This window comes from Phyllobates terribilis, unplaced genomic scaffold, assembly GCF_046119375.1.
Source record: "Phyllobates terribilis strain yellow unplaced genomic scaffold, ASM4611937v1 Scaffold_2__4_contigs__length_985480577, whole genome shotgun sequence".
Classification (NCBI taxonomy): Eukaryota; Metazoa; Chordata; class Amphibia; order Anura; family Dendrobatidae; genus Phyllobates; species Phyllobates terribilis.
In genome coordinates, this window is record NW_027362762.1 from 358,297,997 (window position 1) to 358,313,643 (window position 15,647).

Below are 15,647 nucleotides of genomic sequence, written 5' to 3' on the forward strand. Positions count from 1 at the left end.
TTTTGTTTTAAAATTTTAATAATGCTTTTTTTTTATTTTTTTTTTTATTAGTTTTCCATATCACTACCTATATTTAAAAAAAAAAAAAAAAAAAAAATCACACTGTCATGATATTGGCCATTCATGTATATAAATGCATACTCATGGCACTGAAAGGGGTTGTGTCACTATAAAGAATACTTTTAACCAAGCAGAAAAGGTGGTAATAAATGGTTTGGTAATTTACATTTATTAAAAATGATGCTTTATTCAATAAATGCCAAGCTTTTATTTACTGAAGTATGCTCCCTAGTGTCCCCTGGCGTTATTCCATTCCATCCTTGTAGTGGGCGATCAGCTAGTCGAGGTTGCGCAGTTCCTGTCATCATAACAGGTTCGACTCCCCCCAACTCCCAACCCCCAGTGTGTACAATGTAATCTCCCTCATACAAGTCTGACAGCGCAGGGAGCAGATTGCTATGGAAGTGTGTCAGTGAGTCTCCCAACCCCCCTCTGAGTGAGATCATCCGTTTCACAGACCTGTGAGTGGGATTGCTGAGAGACACTCTGCACTCACACACAGTTCTGTGAAGCAGATGAGCTTGGTTAAAAGTATTCTTACAGTTGCATAACCCCTTTAAATTCCAGCTGTACAACCCTCTCATTGTCATAGATCTCGAAATGCAAATAAACAACCTATACAAGTCACACTGGCCACTAATATCTCTCTAGGCGGAGCACCAATCAGAACAAGAGATTAGGGACCCCCATTCTAATGACATGTTCCATAAATATGCCATAAATATCTATCGTGAGTCAACCCCTTCAAGCTTTAGATAATAGGTCATTTAAAGGGGTTGTCTGGTCTAAAAAGAAAAGTCTCCAGTCACTCTTTGTGACTGCTGACTTATAAATCCCCCCAGGGCACGAGGCACGACCTCGCTCCATATACTTGTATTCAGCGGTGCCATGCCCACTTGACGGTTTCTGCCCTTGAGTATGCATATCGCAAGCATCACCACCGGCGAATCCTCGCAGTGCACAATGCGTGTGCTGGGGGATTCATAAGTCTGCAGTCACACAGAGCGACTGCAGACTTTTCACTTTATACCGTACAGCCCCTTTAAAATATGATTCAACCAGAATTTTTGTGCGTTCCAAAGAAATTATGGATATTTCCACTTTAAAACATGATTACTTGAAAATACAGTATTGTGAATTACTTTGCATCATTTTTTGCACACCTGCTTAAAACATTTGCACTGTACTGTTCATGTACTATATACTGAATAGATTATAGAGATTGACATTGGCAATTTCAATCAATGGGCCACTAAAGAGGGTTGGAAATCTCTACTAGAGTGCAGATATCAGGGGTTTCCTGGGTAGAACCAGCATGTGGATACTGATCTAAATGAAGTACACAGCTGGGTGTCTCTTTTATAATTGCCTCTGAGATATGTAATCTTATAAGATGCCTTGTAAAATCTCACATTGTCTAATAGGTTTCCTGCCTAGGAAATGTCAGTAGTAACGATCCCCCTCAAGCAATTCCTCTGCAGTCCATATTGTGTATAATTTATAGAGTACGGGTCCAAAAACCATCACTGGGAATGATTTCAGTATCTACATCTATCTTTTTTCCTGGTTATTCGATATGAAGAGTAAATAAAGTTGGAAAAATGAAAAAACGTATGCTCGCACACCTATACAATTCTTTCCATCTGGCCCCAGCTGCAGTCCACTTGACGGGCATAAGCATCGCACTTCTCCCTTGACTTCTTCACAGCCATATTGGCAGTTTGCCATCGCACAAGTCCTGGAGTCTGGAAATAAGATTCATGGTACAATATTTCAGTTCTGACAAGGTCTTTGTTTTATTACCCGCCAGTCAGTGATACAGAAACATTTATACTTTTTATAGAATAAAACAGAGTTTCTAAAATATCTGTACAGGAACTTTTATAGTATAAGTCTTCGTCAATTTCATTTAACAATTTTATTTTTATTTAATCCTAAATATATTTAACAGTTCCCTCCTCCGGCAGCTTGCAATATGCATTCTTCACTGTTATTGTACATCAATATATACAGTACAGACCAAAAGTTTGGACACACCTTCTCATTTAAAGATTTTTCTGTATTTTCATGACTATGAAAATTGTACATTCACACTGAAGGCATCAAAACTATGAATTAACACATGTGGAATTATATACTTAACAAAATAGTGTGAAACAACCAAAAATATGTCTTATATTCTAGGTTCTTCAAAGTAGCCACCTTTTGCTTTAATGACTGCTTTGCACACTCTTGGCATTCTCTTGATGAGCTTCAAGAGGTAGTCACCGGAAATGGTCTTCCAACAATCTTGAAGGAGTTCCCAGAGATGCTTAGCACTTGTTGGCCCTTTTGCCTTCACTCTGCGGTCCAGCTCACCCCAAACCATCTCGATTGGGTTCAGGTCTGGTGACTGTGGAGGCCAGGTCATCTGGCGTAGCACCCCATCACTCTCCTCCTTGGTCAAATAGCCCTTACACAGCCTGGAGGTGTGTTTGGGGTCACTGTCCTGTTGAAAAATAAATGACGGTCCAACTAAACGCAAACCGGATGGAATAGCATGCCGCTGCAAGATGCGGTGGGTGCCATGCTGGTTCAGCATGCCTTCAATTTTGAATAAATCCCCAACAGTGTCACCAGCAAAGCACCACCACACCACCTCCATACTTCACGATGGGAACAAGGCATGTAGAGTCCATCCGTTCACCTCTTCTGCGTCGCACAAAGACACGGTGGTTGGAACTAAAGATCTCAAATTTGGACTCATCAGACCAAAGCACAGATTTCCACTGGTCTAATGTCCATTCCTTGTCTTCTTTAGCCCAAACAAGTCTCTTTTGCTTGTTGCCTGTCCTTAGCAGTGGTTTCCTAGCAGCTATTTTACCATGAAGGCCTGCTGCACAAAGTCTCCTCTTAACAGCTGTTGAAGAGATGTGTCTGTTGCTAGAACTCTGGTCTCTAATCTGAGCTGCTGTTAACCTGCGATTTCTGAGGCTGGTGACTCTGCTAAACTTATCCTCAGAAGCAGAGGGGACTCTTGGTCTTCCTTTCCTGGGACGGTCCTCATGTGAGCCAGTTTTTTGCAGCGCTTGATGGTTTTTGCAGCTGCACTTGGGGACACATTCAAAGTTTGCCCAATTTTTCGGACTGACTGACCTTCATTTCTTAAAGTAATGATGGCCACTTGTTTTTCTTTACTTAGCTGCTTTTTTCTTGCCATAATACAAATTCTAACAGTCTATTCAGTAGGACTATCAGCTGTGTATCCACCAGACTTCTGCACAACACAACTGATGGTCCCAACCCCATTTATAAGGCAAGAAATCCCACTTATTAAACCTGTCAGGGCACACCTGTGAAGTGAAAACCATTTCCAGTGACTACCTCTTGAAGCTCATCGAGAGAATGCCAAGAGTGTGCAAAGCAGTCATTAAAGCAAAAGGTGGCTACTTTGAAGAACCTAGAATATAAGACATATTTTCAGTTGTTTCACACTTTTTTGTTAAGTATATAATTCCACATGTGTTAATTCATAGTTTTGATGCCTTCAGTGTGAATGTACAATTTTCATAGATTTTTCACAGAAAAATCTTTAAATGAGAAGGTGTGTCCAAACTTTTGGTCTGTACTGTATGTACATGATTTTTATATGTTTTCCCATCAGAATGACACTATCCCATATTCTTCTCCCCAGTATCCAGGGCACAGAACCAAATAGCGGTTCTTGCTTGGGTAGACTCAAGGGGGATTTGAGCCATCCATGTATTACATTTAAATAGCAGCCATACCAGGTATAATTTTTCCTCAAGGGCTCTTAAAGTAATTGTGTGTTGTGCAAAACTCATGCCATGTTCCATCACATACAGTACTACAAAAGTATTCTCTAATACAAGCATTATATAAGAGATGGTAGAGGCCTCATGCAGCAGTGGTATATTGAGGAGGCTGGGTGGAGTCCAATGTTGCTCCCTATTATGCAGATGAAGGGACCTTATGTGTTGCTGTATGTTACTCTATGGGGTGTCAGGGATATTTCAGATGAAACATGGAATATATATTTAATTTGCTATCAGACTTGTACGAAATCCGAGAGAACAATCTTTGGAGTTGAAGGGGTCGGTAGGTACAGTAAGCCATATAGGTGCACTATTACGATTCCATACAGTGTCTGGACAGATACATTATGCCTTAATGTCTAGTGTCTGGATTACGAACCTTGTCTACATGAACATTTCCAACCTTAGTAAACAATCTTAAATGCTTACACGGTTTTCCAATTTTCATTTTTTTGGATGATAACCTTGCCCTGTCGCTCCAGCACTGCCTCTCGGCTCCTGTGCTTAGTGTTTGTTGACATGTCTGCAGAAGTAAAGTCACAACTTCAGCATGTGTCCAGTGGGCGTGAATCTTCTGGGTCTAGTGATTTGCTGCAGGGGTCACATGCTGTAGTCATGATGTCACCATTGCAGTCATGTCAGCAAAGACAAGGCTTAGGAGCTGAAGTGGCATGAGGTAAGTTTCACTGGTTTTGTTTTTGAAAAAAAGACTTAAGGTTGGAAACTCCATTAAATGACATACAGTGCCTTGTGAAAGTATTTGGCCCCCTTGAACTTTTCTACCTTTTGCCACATTTCTGGCTTCAAACATAAAGATATAAAATTCAAATTTTTTGGGGAAGAATCAACAACAAGTGGGACACAATCGTGAAGTGGAACGAAATTTATTGGATATTTTAAACTTTTTAAAAAAAATTAAAACTGAAAAGTGGGACGTGCAATATTATTCGGCCCCTTTACTTTCAGTGCAGCAAACTCCCTCCAGAAGTTCAGTGAGGATCTCTGAATGATCCAATGTTGTCCTAAATGACTGGTAATGATAAATAGAATCCACCTGTGTGTAATCAAGTCTCCGTACAAATGCACCTGCTCTGTGATAGTCTCAAGGTTCTGTTTCAAGTGCAGAGAGCATCATGAAGACCAAGGAACACACCAGGCAGGTCCGAGATACTGTTGTGGGGAAGTTTAAAGCCGGATTTGGATACAAAAGATTTCCCAAGTTTTAAACATCTCAAGGAGCACTGTGCAAGCGATCATATTGAAATAGGAGTATCAGACCACTGAAAATCTACCAAGACCCAGCCGTCCCTCTAAACTTTCATCTCGGACAAGGAGAAGACTGATCAGAGATGCAGCCAAAAGGCCCATGATCACTCTGGATGACTGCAGAGATCTATAGCTCAGGTGGGAGAGTCTGTCCATAGGACAACAATCAGTCGTACACTGCACAAATCTGGCCTTTATGGAAGAGTGGCAAGAAGAAAGCCATTTCTCAAAGATATCCATAAAAAGTCTCGTTTGAAGTTTGCCACAAGCCACCTGGGAGACACACCAAACATGTGGAATAAGGTGCTCTAGTCAGATGAAACCAAAATCGAACTTTTTGGCCACAATGCAAAACGATATCACCCTCAAAACACCATCCCCACTGTCAAACATGGTGGTGGCAGCATCATGGTTTGGGCCCGCTTTTCTTCAGCAGGGACAGGGAAGATTGTTAAAATTGATGGGAAGATGGATGGAGCCAAATACAGGACCATTCTGGAAGAAAACCTGTTGGAATCTGCAAAAGACCTGAGACGGGAACGGAGATTTATCTTCCAACAAGACAATGATCCCAAACATAAAGCAAAATCTGCAATGGAATGGTTCAAAAATAAACGTATCCAGGTGTTAGAATGGCCAAGTCAAAGACCAGACCTGAATCCAATCGAGAATCTGTGGAAAGAGCTGAAAACTGCTGTTCACAAACGCCCTCCATCTAACCTCAATGAGCTCGAGCTGTTTTGCAAGGAAGAATGGGCAAGAATTTCAGCCTCTCAATGTGCAAAACTGGTAGAGACATACCCCAAGCGACTTGCAGCTGTAATCGCAGCAAAAGGTGGCGCTACAAAGTATTAACTCAAGGGGGCCGAATAATATTGCACCCCCATTTTCAGTTTTTTAATTTTTTAAAAAGTTTAAAAAATATTCAATAAATTTCGTTCCACTTCATAATTGTGTCCCACTTGTTGTTGATTCTTCCCCCAAAAATTTGAATTTTATATCTGTATGTTTGAAGCCAGAAATGTGGCAAAAGGTAGAAAAGTTCAAGGGGGCCAAATACTTTCACAAGGCACTGTATAGACTATAGACCTAAGAAGAAATATCTGCAGCAATTTACATATAAGAACCTGCACTGAGCCCCACTGCCAGGAAGAAATGAACTTCCGGCAACGTATGACTTTCAGTCATAAGGGTCGTCCGGAATGGCTTCAGTCACCTCTGAATGTATAGTGAGCGACAGCTGTAACCGCGCCCCGGCACTGACTGACAGCCAACTCAGCATTAGAGCCGGCTGTCAGTCAGTGCCAGGGGCGCGGTTACAGCTGCTGCTCACAATACATTGAGCAGTGACTGAAGCTGCGTCGACCAACCCTTATGAATGAAAGCCGAATGCTGTCAGTAGAAATAAAGTTAATTTCCTCCCGGCAGCGGGGCTCTCCTTGTGGGTACTGGTCTGGTTCACAACGCTAATAACCTGCAGATTAACAACGTTATTTTACATGTCATGTTCCCTTTATAATGATATGACATGCAGCTGAAAGCTTTGTCTAGCTTCACAACCACTTTTTATTGTCCCAATGCCTCTAAAATAAAAAATTAGCCATTTTTGCAAGAGATCTTAATTAAAAGATATCCCATTATTCTGTTTCTACAGCTCCTATGCAGGCAATGTGTCTCCTTAGTGACAGACAATAAGCAAACTCTGCATAGTCTAATCCTGCCATCATCACTTGTCCTCTGTTGTCTACTAATGCACATTTGGTAGGTTAGTAGTAAGTAATGGACAAATAAAAAGGAGTATGGCTGCTGAAGCAGAATGTACAGGGATGGTTTATTGTCTTTTACCATGGAGAAACAGATCTGCACCGAAGCTGTAGAAACAAAATGGTAGGAAATTGTTAATTACGCCCTATTGCAAAATTGTTTAAGTTTCTATATTTATTTTTTTGGATAATACAAAATTGGTAGGAAAAGTGAACGTAGCCTTTAAATAAAATTTCATGTCGGGTCAGATAAGAATCATGGAAGTTTCAGTAATATATACATGGCGGTATTATATGATATTATATTCCCGGTCTGGAGAAGATATTATGTCTCCTCATTAAATCTTGGTAAACCCTCTACTATACTGAGGTATGATTTAATAGAAAACAACTGTATATCATTAATCTCTGCTCTTGGCTTTGTAAGATCTCGGCAGACTTTTTTAATAATGTTCTTTAGGAATAATAAAGCAAAATCAGGTGAGCACTGCCAATATAAACTGCATGGATTTCTTTACTCCATGAGCACAAAATACCACAACGTGAATAAGATTTTCAGCTCCATGGTTTAATGTGAAGCCTGACGTGTTGTCACAGTTCGGTGATTCCACATCTACGCTGACTGTTTTACATTCGTATTTTATTACGGACATTTTAAAACAAGTCCTGTGGTTTATGGGAATAACAACTTAAAAGCCAATTTTTGCACAATTTAGCTAACATGACCTTCAGGTTTCTCCTGTCTCAAAAGAAAAACAGCTACCTCTTGGCTAATGTTCTTCTGGTCCCCTTACTAGTTGGTAGACCATACAGAACCTGACCTTACCAAAGTCTCAAATGATCTCCTGGCAACTACCTGTAATGGCAATTAACACCTATTGATTCTTCTGGATCTCTCTATGGCATCGAACGATGTTTCCCACCAACTTGTACTCGGTTATTCTTCTTCGAAGAATACTGCTCTCTCTTGGTTTTCTTCCTACTGCTCTAAACTCTCGTTCAGCATCTTATTTGCTGGCTCTGTTTGCTTTCTCATGTTTCCCCTTACTTTATGAGTTCTTAAGGTTTGAGTCATGGGTCTTCACCTCATTCCTCTCTATACAGCTCCTACTGGAAAAACTATCAGCAGGAGTTGGCTTTCAGTAGAATCTCAATGATGAATACACCCAATTAAATACTTCTGTGACAACACCCTTACACTTTTAGAAAACATTGGTGATTGCCCATGGTCTAACATCATGTCATCTCTCTCTCTGAAATTATACCTTTCAAAAACTGACTTTTTGTTTTTCCTCCTCCTAGTTACCGACCAAAACCTGATATTTGCAATTCATTGTGTGGTAGTACCATAACTGTTCGGCAACACATCTAATGTCTTATGTTGAACTAAGTTCTAAACTTTTCATCATATATTTCATGCTCATGCACCTGAAAAACATGTCCCAAAAGTCAATGTTTTCGCACTGTAGAAACAGACAGCACTGGTAATTTCATTCATTCTCATACTCATTACTGTAGTTTACTACTAATCAGTCTTTCCAAACTGTACTGGTTGTCCACCCAATTTTGCACTTTCATCCACAAAGCTCTTCACAAGGTGGCACCATCTTATTTCTCCTCTCTTATCTCTGTCTATCATGTTAGTGAAAGAGGGTGACCTGGACTGTCATGTACTTCTCCCTTGATTAGAAAAACGGTTATAACCTGTGTATACGAAAAAGTGTTTTATTATGCATAGATCCTTATGCGCACCAAGGTGCACAGTTAATGTATTGCTATAATATGTGGATGACGCGATGTGTTCTGATAAATGTATTAGATATAGGGAAAGGATGAGATTAGTACATAGGTTTAGATTTAGCTATAAGATAGGATTGGGATCAGTGCATTGGTGGGTACAATAAGTTCAAGAAGTAGACAGGTTTAGGACAGAAACAGTTAATGTGTTCAGAAACAGCCCCAGTGTGGGAGGGGCAGAGCCAGTTAACAAGGGGAGAACTTCTTGGTTAGTGCAGTTTGTTTGAGAGATTAGATGGGGAGATAGCAGTAGTTGGAGGTCTGAGGGTATGAGGAGCCTGGGCTGTTCAATAGCAAGAGAATGTCAGCCATAAACTCAAAGCAGATATTCCTGGAACTTCTGGGGCTTACAGTCCAAATGAGGCACTGAGAAGCGTGCCTCAATATCTTCCTAAGAGAGGAAGTCGGACGGGGAATCGCATAAGGGAGTTGGGACAGGACTCAAGGAAGCTGCAGAATCGGACGGAGTATCACAGGGACCAGAGATGCCAGACCAGGAAGGGATCGTTCAGGGCAAGGGAACAGCGGACATCATAATATGCTGTGCTATGGACTTTGAAAACAAAAAGGTTTGTGCCCAATACTGCATGTTTCAATATGATGTAAATGGACAGTTAAGTAAACTTCTTTATTATAAAACGAATTGCATGTCCCCTGATGTGTGTTCGGAGGTTCCTTAAATGGAAGAACCGGAGACTGCAGAGGCCTGCGCCCAAAACGTGAGCATTAAACACCACACACATAGCACACGAGAATCAGGACTCCTTTTATTTGTAGGGTGACTACCGCCCTGTGCACCTTACATTAGAAAGGCTCCATGTTAAGCCAATGATCTAAGACTTTACTCTTGCTGCACCATACCTTGCACTACCCTGATTATTAGATTAATTCCCAAGAACCACAATTACATATCACACAGATATATATCATACGTCATATACTGAAAATAACACTTTGAATTAGAGATAGATACACAAGAATGTTTAAAAGCATATAATTGCAGAGCATAAAACATATCCTATGTGTAGCAAGATAAAGAAAAATGAGAAGTAAGAGTTGTAAATAGCATAAAGTGCATAGAAAGTGGTAATAAAACATGATCACCTAGAAATCATGCACCTGACCTGCGTTTCGCTCAAAGCTTCCTCAGACAAAGCTTTATTAGAAATGTGCATCAGATGCAATTTTTCGAGGGGAGCATGTACTTTATGCTATTTACGACTCCTGCTTTTCATTACTCTACATCTTGCCACACTTCCTATATCTCCTTATACATAGTAAATCATGGGATTTTAAACATTCTTGAGTATCCATCTCTAATGTAGATTGCTGTTACTAATGATATGCTGTATATGAATACCTATGAGAAGCTTCAGATAATCTAGGTTTTTTTTGTGTCTAGCATTGTATGTTTTTATAACCTTTTTAAACATTGTATCAATAAAAGTGTTTTTTTATGTTTACTTATTGAGTTCTGCACATTATTTTATATAGGTACTTGATATTTTATGTATTTGGAACTTTATACACAGCTTCAGGGCACCTGTCGCAGTTTAGTTTATATAGTTGTCATAGTTATGTTTAATGCCAGAAAAAGAAAAACAAAAGGCCAAAATATATGCCAGCTCATAGCAATTGATTTTATTTTCTCCAGATAGCCTAAACTGGCTCCATTTGTTTTTCCCATGTGCATTTGATTCTGTCACTCTTAAGTCTTACACTAGAGTATGAAACACCCATCTCAGTAAATCTCTCCCACTATTTGTGACGAACACCATTTCCGATGCTTGTATAAAAGTAGCTTAAAAGGAATCTTGTCAGAAGGTTTTTGCTATATATTATGCTGCGCTCAGATTATAGGGCAAGGAACACTGATTCCAGTGATGAGTCACTGGACTGCTTGGTGTAGTTGTGATAAAACAGGGATTCTATCTGCTGTAGATGTAATGGAGCTAAGACTTCTGTATAACCCCTCCCACACCCCGGCTTTGCAGCTTCCTGTGTACAATGTACATTGTCATCATGCTGCCAGTCAGTGGTGGGGATGGGGTTACACAGATTAGCTGGACTGCTATGCATCTGAGACCTACTCAGGCAGTGATATTCTCCTGCTGATAAAACACTGATTGTATTCAAACTGCAACGCCCAATAAGTGACATATTGCTGTAATCAGGCTCTCTTACCCTATGTTATGTTGCTCTCAGATTAAATATGACATACCTACTAGTTTTGCCCAATTAGATAAATAAGAGAAAGCGAAAAATAGACAAAAGGGAATCATAAGGTTTGATCAAGTAGAAACAACATTTCTTAATGACCGCAAGGAAAAAACATTCTCATCTTCTTGTACGATTTTAATGAATCAATATTTAAAGGTAATATGACAGCAGGATTTCACCCCCGCCCCCCAAAAACTTTTTACATGATCAAGTAGCTCTTGAAAAGTCAAGTCCATCCTTACAAGTCAGTCAATTTCTCTATTACCAAGAAATTGACATTTCATTCAATATGCAAATAAGACTGAAGTAATGGCATTTTTTCCATTTGTAATGGAGGAATGGACTGGCTAGTTAAAAGTAGGGATGAACTTGTGTTTGTAAGAGCTACATGTGCATATAAATAGTTTGGGGGTGAAATCCTCCCGTCAGATTCCCTTTTAATATTCTTATGTATCTATATAAAGTATCTAAGCCTTGTTTCCAGCAGTCATCTCTGCAAACATTAGTTTCTGATGTAGACTTTCCAACAACTTTGGAAATTGAATATTTTTTCTCAAGATGGGGAAGATGCCCTTTTCTCCTGTAAGGTAAGATTTGAGCTTTGTAATCCGATCTTGACCTTGTTATTTGATCTCTGTGTTGACCATGGTCAATCACATCTCATTGACCTTGACCTTGAGAAACCCTATACCTTCTATTTTGTTTTCATGATTGCTGCTGACTTTGTGCCTGACCTCGGTGAAGCCTTTTACGTGACATCCATTATGACAAGAGAATACGTCCTGAGGCATCACATAGGAAAAAGATTGCTATAGGTAAAACACAAGATCCCTTGGTGGGTTTTCCTGGATCACGTCTTCGTATATTAAAGAATATTGGAGTTTCTCAATAGTTCATACAATGGTTATTGGCAATCCATGTAATTTACATGCAATAAGAATTTTCGTAGTCTTAGTCCCAGGCTCCCTCTGATTCTCACCTAGTACAATATTAGGTATCTTGAGGATATAAGTGAGATAAACATGTACAGACAAAAACTGCAGCCTGCGCGAAAACAATGAGACAAAAACACATTTATGCACTGTTTATAGAACTTACTTGAGCACGAGCCATCTGGCATCAGCATGTAGCCATTAAGACAATAGCACTTGTAGCTGCCGTGAGTGTTCATACACCGATGTTCACAGGGACGAGGCTTAAGACCACATTCATTCAAGTCTGCAAAAGACATCTCATTCACAAATATGCGGACACATAACTTTACAGAAGACGTGCTGCCAAGGAATAGACTTTGAGTTGGAAAATGAAATGAGGTCATTTCTAGTTCATGTAGATTTCTAGAGTTTGCCGTAATCTTTACCTGCGACTACGTCTACCCGCCGCCAAAAAAAAAAGACTTGCAGGTCAATAGCTGGAGGCAAAAGACACAAGGAGAAATTTCGGAGCACAGACTTGATAACTATGGTAAAAATAGTGTGACACCATATAGCTGGGGAAGGGGGGCACAAGCGATCTATAGAATGAAACTGATGATCTCACCGCTCTATTTTACATTATATAGATATTTGGGGAACCATTTACTTTGTCTATTATTAGTCTTGTGAAAAACCATAAAAAGCACAAATGTATGAAAATACAAGCCCAATGTGTAATCCCCTGCCATCTGGAGCTTGAAGCCTTTCCATCTGTTGTACTACAAATCCCAGCTGTCTTTGAGTTTTAAATTCCACCAGATGGGGATGTTTAAGAACAGCTGTAGATATAACATTACTCAATTAAGATAAAATAGTTAATACTTGTACATGTTGACATCTAGGGAAAAAAAAACAACACGTCTAGGACTGGATTCTTGACAAGCCCTGACAAAGTGCCAATATGCTTAAGACAGGTGTCAACAGTATGCACATACCATTCACAAGATCTACTGTATGTACACTGACAATTCTTTGCCTTTTTCAGCCCATTTCATGGATTATTGTAGCTTTGATAGTTTCTTTGTGACTTACTTCTTTACTTTTGGTGATTAAGAAGAATATACTGTAAGATTAAAGCGATTGTCCCCTCCTTTAAAGGCTAATGTTCATGGGCCTCACCTCCCAAATTGGCACCACTCATTTGCACTCCTGGCACTAACATCTAATGGGGAGAAACTACACCACTGCAATCAATCAGCAGCTACTCTTCAGCTGACGCCTTCACATTCTGTATGAACTAGCTGTTTCCACTATGATGGAATATGAAGGCTGCAGCTGATCAGTGTCTGATGATTGGCTGCAGTGGTATTGTGATGACCATCCATCGCCAGATGATGAGAAGCAGTACCAAAGCACAGAGGAGCAGCACTGATGTGGGATGTGATTTTTTATTGGTTACCCCATCCTGGGCGCATTAATATTACCTTTAAAAGAAGGGGACAACCCTTTCACACTATGAATTAGTGGTTTATAAATGCAGTTAGAATATCAATAGCTATAGGATCATTGGTTAACTATTCTTAGGGTTGATTGGCACCCCAGAATCATATGAGGCTTTTTAGATTATAAGATTGTATGGGCCTACTCTCAACAGTATCTTACTACTCACGTGTTTGAGTCTATTACAGTTTGTCACTTGTAGTTTCCTATAACTTTGTACAATAGCATGATGGATAGTAACTACATATAATATATAACATACAAATTACTTATAGAGAGTTCAAATAATAGTTTTTAAAACTAACGAAGTGACAAGATTTCTAGAATAAAATGTAGATGCAGAAAAACAGAAGTGTCAAGGCCCCTAATTATGACCACCATTCTTATCGGCCCAAACAGTGGATTGATGGACAGCACTTACCAGAGTTAGAAAATATGGAAAAAATTCCTCTCTTGCTCCATGTACATAGCAAAGCAACATATAGACCGTTTGGGTCTTTCTTAAGCTTATACCATTCTTATAGGAGCCATGACACTATTGACCAATCCTATTAAACCTGACATATTGGTTTCGAAAGGGTCCATCAGGTTTTCATCTGGATTTCGGAAACTGCTATTTTTGCTTGAAAAGCAATGATAAAGATACTATGTGATGTGTATAGTCATGGCTTATATACTACTTGTACCCTATTTATGTAAGATATAGAACAGAAACATATGCCTTTAATGCAAAAATTGCTTGGGCTTAAATTTTACCTCCTGCTTAGCAAAGTAAGCAGCAGTATGGAAACATAAGCCACCAATTTTGCAGAAAGGAAACTCTTATTTAGAGATTATTATGTTACCTTACTGTTTATTCAAGTGTGTGATTCACCTTACAGTATGAATATGAATAAACTGTTACACTAAAATTGGGAGATGCAAACTCAATATCAGTAAAATGCAAAAATAACAACTAAATCACTTGCGAATGTCATAATAAATAATGCCTCTATTGAGAACCTTCTTGAATTGGCCAATAAATGGATAATTTGGCTGAAAAAGTCTTGGGAGGGGAAAACCTTACTAGAGAGACGGAATAGATCCGTTTAGCTGCAGATGTAGCTACAATACTAAGCGGATGGCAAGGGACTAAAGTTGCAGCCTGTAGACTCATTTAGAGGCAGGAAACCCCTTAGACTTATTCTCTCCTTTATACAATTTCCTGAAAATTTGCTCAACAAGACACTAAAGGGTAAGAGACATAACGGAAAGTAAATATTCCCAGAAGAATATTGTATACACATTAGTATTGAAAAAATTGCACAAATACAACTTGTAGGTTTCATCTTCTGACCAAGAAATATTTTCTAACATTGGATCAATGAATGAATAAAAGTAAAAATAAAAAAATGCTGGTTTAGATGAATGTATCTTTGACAATATAGTGTTACAAGTACTACTATTTACTAGTAATAGAGATGGATTGTAACATTTACAATTCCATTAGATAAATTATCTTCGGATGACAGATCAAAACTATAGTATTACAAAAGCAGCATGTAATACATCAGCTCATACAGCCACGTCTGATCTTACTACGAAAGGACTTCTTAATGATGGATCACCAGTCATTGAGACATTCCAGTGGACTGCTGAGAAATGGACTATTAACTGTTTTATGTCTGACAGCTTCAAAGACGCACTTTGTTTTTAGGTTATCTTAAGAATGACCAGAATGAGATCCGTCCGGCATAATGTGATGTTAGATATTGTATGCTCATATTTGACACCTAAAGAGAGAACACATACAAAAGTAAAAACTAAAAAGCTTATACAAAATGTTGTAACTTGTAATTTAATTTTTTTTCATTCTTCTATTTATAAAACGGTTAAATATAGTTGTCAGTCTGATGTCAATAAAACGTCATCACTTTATAATGAATGCTATACGACTTTAGAATACACTTTGGAGCACTTCATCAAACAGTTTAAGCCACTTTTGCGACTTTCAAAGTTGCATCAATATTTTGTGACTTTGGTTTTTTGTACATTTTGCCATTCTAAAAAAATAGATGGGACTGAAGGGCAAAGTCCAATGGTATCCCGACAGATTCACTATAATTTTTGGCAGAAAGTGTTATACATAAAAGTAGAAGTCTGTTCCAGCCCAAAGCTAGTGTAGATTTCAGATTGTAATACGGGCAGCACAAAGATGTGTCAAAATCATCAAGAAATATGCGGCCCCCTAATGAATTTGACATAACTTACTCCAGATAACTTTTCTTCAAGAATGTAAATGAATCAGCTCCTTTTTCTCTTCTTTCATATTA

General features: G+C 39.0%; 1 protein-coding gene across 2 annotated transcripts in view; it reads right to left on the minus strand.

Annotated features, from left to right (window-relative positions):
- Positions 1 to 15,647, minus strand: part of EGFL6 (EGF like domain multiple 6) — a 112,327-nt gene that overhangs the window by 59,939 nt on the left and 36,741 nt on the right. Inside the window, exons 4-5 of one of the 2 annotated variants that reach the window (XM_073664693.1) lie at positions 12,020 to 12,139; positions 1,686 to 1,805 (exon numbers count right to left, since the gene is read on the minus strand). In XM_073664693.1, the coding sequence (XP_073520794.1) occupies positions 1,686 to 1,805; positions 12,020 to 12,139 (240 nt within the window). The remainder of the gene's footprint in view (positions 1 to 1,685; positions 1,806 to 12,019; positions 12,140 to 15,647) is intronic. The other variant, XM_073664694.1, reaches the window with a different exon arrangement.